Here is an 8,274-nt window from a genome sequence, read left to right as displayed (position 1 = left end):
GGTGTGGAGCGGCGATGAGAAACGTGTACGGGGACACGGAGACCCTTGCCTCAGTGGCTTAAGCTCCGAAGTGATCACGACGGCAAGGAATCGAAAAAGATGCTAGTGGTGAGATCCTGCCTTGGTGGCTTAGTGGCTCATCTAGGTGGAGGTCTTGTCTTTGTGACTTGGTGCCTCAAGAGCCGTGACCGGGTGCGGACTGGGAGCATATCATTTGTGGAGCTCCAACGTGGACTAGGGGTGGCATTCATATCATCGATACCACAGGAAAAAAATCATTGTGCTTAGTTTACTCTCTCTACCTTATTTACGTTTCCGTATTACTTACTTATAATTTACCTTTTTAGATAGCTTGCAAACGCTTTGATCGGTAGAGTAGACATACTAGATAAACCTAGAGCTCATTTAGATAAAAATTGATATATATTTATCTTGTGTTATTTTTAGAGCCAAAATAGTTCTAAGTGTCATAATTCATCCCCGTCTTAGGACGTCACCGATCCCTACAATATTAAAAAATCTCTAGCGGAGCCGGTAAAAATCGCCAGCACTGTGCAGACGGCACTATTGAATAATTGTTCGCCCACACAGTGACTGACGAGATCTTAAAACATATCCATATAATAAGTGATGGGTCGTGTTATGACATGTCGCTTATTACTTGTCATAAGTGACGGATCATATTACGATCCGTCACTTATAACTGGTCCAGTGAGATCCGTTACCTTTGTCAAGTCATAAGTGACGGGTCATAACATGACTTATCACTTTGACGGGTGCAGGGAGACCCGTCACTTATGATCATATAATAGGTGATGGGTGTAGTTATGACATGTCACTCATATCATAGGTAATAGGTAATATTATGACCCGTCACCTTTTACCTGATATCTGTGACGGGTCTATACCATATCGTGATCTGAGGCGATATAAGTGATAGGTTGTGTAATGACCTGTCACTAAATTATGTTTCCTTTGTCCGTTTTTTATGTAGTAAATATTTTACAAATTCGAGCGGTTGAGCCTTTTTCGATGTAGTCATGTTATACCTTTGGGATTTCTGTACTATTGTTTCAGTTCGATATAACTATAACCCTACTGAGAGCATTATCCCTAAATGAAAACATCTCATGCTTTTGGTGATGATTGATGAATTTGAAAATGAGATTTTTGTTGCACTGGTTTCTCTGAACTAAAATGTAGTTTTATACACCCTTATATGGGTAAAATTAATTTATCACTTGATTTATCATTTGGATCTAATTTTGATATGAACCTGTTATGCATCTTTATTCCTCCCACGGCAACACGTAAGGTGGCTTCTAGTTTTAAGTAAAATGAAGAAGCAAGCAGATAGTATTAGCCAATAGCTAATTACGACATCGTGTTGCAATTACACGAACATATGTTTCTGTTCCTCATTATACATTACTTACAAGTTGCAATTGAGTCATGTATGCTAAATAGTCTACAGACTATGTCTATAGATAGCCTCCCCTAAGAAAATATCATGTGTTCTGCTTTGGGGAAAAAAGAACATTAAAGAAAAGTAGATCGGGCCAGTTCAACTCACTAATCGACACGCTCAATGGTCCATAGGCGAGGACCCTTATAGTGAAGGAAATGTTTATACGTGTAAAGGTTTTTGCTCTGGGTCGGCAAAAAAGGTAGAAGAAAGGAGTGCAACAGCATTCAGCAACTTTGTATGGGATCAATCGTCCGCATACATCGATAGGGCCTATCTATGTCTCCAGGCCTGGTTGTTAGAAACAACAAAATCATTGCTCATGGTCGCTCATCAGCAGGAAGTGTTATCCCGACCTCTGCATAAATGCATGGTATGCTCTACGGCAGCAAAGTTCAGACATCAGAGGACAGTACGCCTGAAGAAGAAGGCTCCGACTTCTGAAAGGTAAATTTGGGATTTTACCGTCGTATTTGAGAAAATAGATAATATGTTGGCGTATTTACAAATTTAGCATCCGTATTCGAAACCTCAAACGCCGAAAACTGACTTTCGGTAACTCAGAATCCGAAAACAGCCCGATCCCACAATTTTCGACAACTCAGTTGCCGAATACGACACTGTTCACCGTATTCGACAACTCAGTTGCCGAAAACACTGTAAACAGTGACATATTCGGCAACTGAGTTGCCGAATACGGCCTGTGCATGCGCCGACGCCCGGAAGCTACAGGAAAAAAGCTAGCAAGCAAAAGTGTATAAAAGTGCATGTTTTTCATTTAATTCACAATTTTTTTTTTGAAAATACAAAAATAGTCCAAAAATTCTAAATGTTTTCATGATCAAACTAGAGATCACCAGCAACCCATTTTAATTAGTTTGGTCTAAAAAGTCTGAGCCAATATTTAATTAGAATTCTCCAAATAAATCAACTTTTATAAATTCTAGCAATATTTAATGCTCAAATAATTTCTAAAAAATCTAGAAAAATTCACTAATATTGTTATAATGTGATATACTAATTTATAAAAATATTTACATCAAATAACATAAATTGTTTCACTTTTACACCAAATAACATAGGGATGTAAATATTTTTATAAATTAGTATATCACATTATAACAATATTAGTGAATTTTTCTAGATTTTTTAGAAATTATTTGAGCATTAAATATTGCTAGAATTTATAAAAGTTGATTTATTTGGAAAATTCTAATTAAATATTGGCTCAGGCTTTTTGGACCAAACTAATTAAAATGGGTTGCTGGTGATCTCTAGTTTGATCATGAAAACATTTAGAATTTTTGGACTATTTTTGTATTTTCAAAAAAAAAATCATGAATTAAATAAAAAACATACACTTTTATACACTTTTGCTGGCTAGCTTTCTTCCTGTAGCTTCCGGGCGCCGGCGCATGCAGAGGCCGTATTCGGAGTTGCCGAATACGGTGAACAGTGTAGTATTCGGTAACTGAGTTGCTGAAAATTGTGGGACCGGGCTGTTTTCGGATTCTGAGTTACCGAAAGTTAGTTTTCGGCGTTTGAGGTTCCGAATATGGATGCTAAATTTATAAATACGCTAATATGTTGTCTATTTTCTCAAATACGACGGTGTCTGTTGTCTAAAATCCCAAAATAGCCATAGGCACTTCTGAAATATACCAGTACTAGCAGCATTCAGTCACTCCAGATCGTATTTCACACCAGCAACTTCAGTCGTCGGAAAAGCCGTAAAAGAGTATATGCCCTGATGCCCATCACATCATCAATTCACCACCCTGGTGGGCAACAAAAGCATGGGTGGTTGGAGCTGCACTGGCCTTTGGTTGCTGGGATGCTTCGCCTCCGCTGATGCCACTGCTGACCGAGGGAACAGCAACGCGAGTCGTCCGAATCCGCGCTCTTTCCTATCGCACCGGTCGCCTTTGACAGGCCGATAGCCAGACAGATCATGCGATATCTTCCTTTGCTAGATTTCCGACGGCGATGCGCTCGCTTTTGTGTCAATTCCACGTCCGGCTCGCTCAGTCGTGCCCGGGCACTTTGCGGGAAGAGGTGTTGCGTCTCCAGCACTTCCTCCTCGACGACGTGCCCCTGCGCCAACACCGATATTCGTGGGAGTTCGGCCGGCGTCATGCCATGGCATGGCCCAGGAGGACGTGTCCGGGAAGGAATCCTTTGCCTTCGGGAATAAGTCAGCACGCATCGACTCAGCAAACAGTCATCGACCACACCATGATCTCCCTGTAGCCCCGTCCTGCACGCCCTGAAACACTCCACTTCCTGCAGCAGCAGTGCCATTCACATGTGTGACCTCAGAGAGATGATCTTTTATATAATAGTATCTTATAAAATTCGTTTCCCATGTGTGAGCCCGTGTGAACGCCCGGCCGGTGGCTCTTGACGATGGAGCGAATCTATTTCGTTTTTAAGCTGTTTGGTTGAGATTAAAGGGATGAAATGGTTCTGAATTAGAGAATATTTTTTAAAGATTAGAGACGAATCTGTTTAAAAAAAAAAACTGAACGCAGCCATCCCATTTGACACGGGTCATTGACGATGGGCTCAAAATCTAAAATAGACTTGTTTCATTCTACCCACCAAACAAAAATCTGATTTTAAACCATCTCATTTCATCTTTAAATATATGAATAAAATCATCCTATCTCATCTCGCTCTCTAACTAAACATCGCTCTCCAACTAAACACTAACTTAGGCGTGTGGAGGCGCCGGCTGAGCGTTCGCAGCTTCGCCGGCGGGCCAAAAGGCGCAGGCCTCAATAATGGCTTGCGCCTAACTCGGTCGATCGCTCCACAGACACACTAAAGGAAAGGCAGGCTGGACACGTAGACCCCGACCATTGCTCGTGGGTCGCATCATTCAACCCCGGCTCTACAAGGAGAGTTGCCCTTTTAACTTGAGAATTTCGGAGTATTTTCGTTCGTTCGTCCAGCCGCCCAGTCCTCTCAGGGATGGGCCCACCAATAGATCAGCATTTTGCCACGCTTAGTTAATACTCAATTCGATTATAAATACTTATCATTTTTATTTTTCATAGTTTTTTATGTGTAGCTCTAAATATGATTTTTATTATAATAATCATAATATAATAAAAATATAATATTATAAAAGTATATTTTAAGACAAATCATTCGTGTGATTTTTATATTTCTAAACTAAATATTTTAGAAACTATTAACGTTAAATTTTAAAAGTTTAACTGAATCTTGATCTAAAGAAGTATTTACGATCGGAGGGACTATGTCACCGGATCCTACGAGCTCAGCTTGAAGTCAGGATGACTATACTCAAATAAAAAATATTACATAACTAATTAAAAAATTATCTTTTTAATCTAAAAATATTGAACTAGTTACGAGTCAAATAATATTATATAAGTAACAAAAATATTAAATTCTAATAAAATTAAAATTTAATCTTGAATGTTGATCACATATTAAACGGCTCTCACATAGATGGAATTAGAGGATCGTAATCACGGCGGCCAACCAATAAGAATATAAGACCATCATAATTGATTTCTGTTAGAACTAGAATCCTTTTCAACGATTTCACTTTACGATTTCTATAACAAAAAATTCTCAATATCACTTTTAGAAGAGATTCTCTCTACTTTCTAAAACTGTTAAAAAAATAAGGAACAAAAGAAGAATAAAAAAACAATTAAATGAAGAAAATATAGTTGAAGATGTTCTAAGATACCGCTAGTCGTGTTCCTCGCAGGAGCACTACTCGAGATGTAAACCCTTTCAAGCTTCCTGCGTGATGATGCACCATTACACCAATGTCTGAACCTATCGTCGCGTTAATCTACTTTAGTTGGAGTGCTTTGGGAATATACACCTTTGGCATGCTAATCTAGGAGCAAAAAGGTGTGCTTATCGATTGGTTTTCCCAGTGCCACACTCAGTACATACTACTACTATCAGCGGCAAAGATTAGCATTTTGTAGTTCCTTTTCCTTCTCCAACTGTCTTTTAGTTCCTCGTTTGAGAGAAGAAGATACTATTATATTCATCTGATTAGACACTATCAAATCTAAATCAAAACTAAAAGAGTGATAAAGTTGAGGGGAGAAATTAGCGTAGATTTTAAAAAGGGTTAAAGAAAACAATCGTGGAGCATATGATTTTTGCTCCAAGAATCACAGCCCCCGGCGGAGATCCACGACGACCACGCTGACATTGTCGGCGCTCCGCCGGGCTAGCGCCAGCTTCGCCAGCAGCATGGCCGCGTCGGAGCACGCCTTGCTTATGCCCTTCACCGCCGAGGATCCGTTGTCGGACTCCGCATCGCCAGAGGTAGGGAGCACGCCGCTCGGCCCAGCGACCGGCGCCGGCGGACCGTTGCTGCGGAAGCATGTCCGGACGACCTCGCACGCCATCTCGTTGGTCACGACGTCCCACAGACCGTCGCTGGCCAGGATCAGACACTCGTCGTCGTCGGTGCGCTCCGTCACCGTCACCTCCGGCTCCGACGACACATACGGCTTAAGGTAACCATCACCTGCGTGCCCATACGCCGTGCGGGAAGGTTTCCCATCACACGGCTCATTAAGAGCGAATCCGGCGACTGGCAAAAACGAATTTTTGACGAGGACAATTCAAACTAGAGCTCACCTATAGCTCGAGACATGGCGAGGACGCCGAGAACACGGGCGCCGTCCCAGTAGATGACGCGGCCGCCCGAGGCCTCGATGCGCGCCAGCTCGTCAAGTCGGTCAGGCTGAACGAACCCGGAAGCTGAGCTCGTCAAGTCCATGGACAAGTTACGCAGAAACGGGAGGTGCAAGTCTGCCACGCCCCGTGACGCTAGAGAAAACTGTATACAAACCTTGTGGTCGACGGAGAGCGGGACGGGGACGCCAGCGCGGGAGAGGACAGCGCGGGAGTCGCCAGCGTTGGCGACGACGACGTGAGTGGCGCTGACGATGGCAACGACGGCGGTGGACCCCACGTGGTCGCACCGCGAGGGCATCTGCTGCTCGCACTTGCAGGCGGGCTCGTCGCGGCTGCGGCTGGTCGCCCAGCTGGTGGCCTGCTCATCCAATCGAGCAAAGCTCCTCTCCATCACACCCTTCCATGCCGACTCTTCGCCGGAGCCCATCTTCTTATGCTCGTCGGCAACCACCTCATGCATCCTGTCCTTGCACATCGTTGCAACCTACAGTAATAACGCGAACCTCCGATAAGCATACAGAACCCTGCACAGAAATAGAAATCTCGCTACAGATCCATATGTGCGTGTCACGATTGCCGTACGTGTAAGCAGCCGTGGCCGTCGAAGACGCCGAAGAAATGGTGCTTGTTGGCCCCGGACAAGAAGTCCGGTCTGATGGAGACGGCGTCCTCCATCTCGCGGCGGCGGCCGCAGACGGAGGTGACCCCGTACGTCGGCAACCTCTCCGGCAGGGTCGGCCGCTCGGAGTCCGAGCCGGTGTCGGGGCACGGGCCGGACGCCGTGCGCACCAGCCTCTGCCGCTTGCCCGCGCGGACGTCCTCCCTGACCGGCGGCTCCAGATCACTCGCGATGCGGAATCGCCTCATCTCCAACCTGCGTCGCCTCCTCTCCAAAGCCGAGGAGGCGACAGCCACGGCGGCAGCGGCCGTGGCAGAGACTGCAGCCGCGGCAGTGGCGGTGGCCGGCGTGGACTTGGCTTCCTCGCAGCAGATCTCGGCCATTGGCGGCAAGAGCAAGCAGCCCTCTCCCACAAAGTCACGTACGTACAGGCGCGTCTCGCAAGCCCAAGACTCCCTAGATTTTCTCTGGCCGCCTAGCACGTCGCCGTCGCCCACGGAAATTCGAGAGGCCTAAACCAAGCACGCGTCCCACGCGCAACAGCGCCTCTTCTCCTCCTCTCCCACCCGTCCCTTCGGACCCCCTCCTCCCCCGGAATGGCAATAGCAGCAAGCAGCGCAAGTGCGAGGCGAAACGGGCACGAAGGCTCGGAGGCAGTAGAAGAGATGGGAGGAGGAAGACGAGGGCCGAGGCGGGCAGGGGAAGCAGGTGCCCGCCACCGTCACGGGCAGCGCCCCGACAGGTACAGTTGTTGCGACGTGGTCCTGGTCTGGCGCATCAGGCCGTCCGGCCCCGTCCGATCTGGACGCGTGGGGTATCTAGCTCAGCGCAAGCCGACACGTGGCGACCATCCGGTTCAGCGGCGGGCAGGGGCGGGCCCACGAGGAAGTTGATGTTAACGGGGACCACGGCGCCGGTGTTATCGCCTAATCCCTGCTGCGTACACGTGGCGCTCCCTGGTGGGGCAGTCCGCCTCGGCAGCTAATTTATTGATGCCTCGTGCAGTCCACACAACATGGGCTCTGTCCCTTGGGACGTTCAGAAAAATTTCTGGGCTCCATTTTACTCTGCGTACCGCTCTCGATAGGAACCCCATCAAAAAATTGCAATGCTCTGTGGGGCCATTTTGGCGTTGAGCCCACCTAGCAGGGAGGGGCAATGAGATCGGGAGCGTGAGGGACGGTCGCGGTCAAGGAGACGGGACACGTGGCCACGGAGGTCGCAATCAGTGGGAGGGTGGTCGGCCGCGCGGTGCGGTGACACGTTTACACGTTTAGAGGGGCTTGCGTGGGGGGAAGGCGGCGGTGGTTGGGCGCTGACGTGGCCACGTGGGTGGTCGTTAAGTTCATATATACGCATATTTAAGAGATATATGAGTAGGTGGAACAACCATGCGAACGGATGTTTTTCGGTTTACGACAGTTATTAGGTTAATTGATTATATATTAATTTTAGAAGACATTTCCATCCGAACGGATGATTTTCGGTT

General features: G+C 46.4%; 1 protein-coding gene across 2 annotated transcripts; it reads right to left on the bottom strand.

Annotated features, from left to right (window-relative positions):
- Positions 1-5,475: 5,475 nt before the first annotated feature.
- Positions 5,476-7,508, bottom strand: LOC133924383 (probable protein phosphatase 2C 9). Of its 2 annotated transcripts, XM_062369894.1 has the most exons (4): positions 6,749-7,505; positions 6,321-6,650; positions 6,107-6,212; positions 5,476-5,993 (listed from the first exon to the last, which is right to left on the bottom strand). In XM_062369894.1, exons 1-4 carry the CDS (start codon positions 7,166-7,168, stop codon positions 5,632-5,634), a joined length of 1,218 nt encoding a protein of 405 aa, XP_062225878.1. In that variant the 5' UTR covers positions 7,169-7,505; the 3' UTR covers positions 5,476-5,631. The 2 variants fall into 2 exon arrangements, with proteins under 2 accessions (XP_062225878.1, XP_062225870.1); XM_062369886.1 differs by having other exon boundaries at positions 6,107-6,650; positions 6,749-7,508.
- Positions 7,509-8,274: the final 766 nt, after the last annotated feature.

This window comes from Phragmites australis, chromosome 1 (genome assembly GCF_958298935.1).
Source record: "Phragmites australis chromosome 1, lpPhrAust1.1, whole genome shotgun sequence".
Classification (NCBI taxonomy): domain Eukaryota; kingdom Viridiplantae; phylum Streptophyta; class Magnoliopsida; order Poales; family Poaceae; genus Phragmites; species Phragmites australis.
The sequence above is the reverse complement of the archived record's forward strand: the minus strand, read 5'-3'. Positions and strand labels throughout refer to the sequence as shown.

What these genes read in the sequence shown, in the direction of transcription:
- LOC133924383 (XM_062369886.1), bottom strand. Translation starts at nt 7,168, where the DNA reads ATGGCCGAGATCTGCTGCGAGGAAGCCAAGTCCACGCCGGCCACCGCC. An exon ending in ACGGCCACGGCTGCTTACAC is followed by an intron (nt 6,651 to 6,748) that starts GTACGGCAATCG and finishes TTATTACTGTAG; the next exon opens with GTTGCAACGATGTGCAAGGA. An exon ending in CGCCATGTCTCGAGCTATAG is followed by an intron (nt 5,994 to 6,106) that starts GTGAGCTCTAGT and finishes ATGGGCACGCAG; the next exon opens with GTGATGGTTACCTTAAGCCG.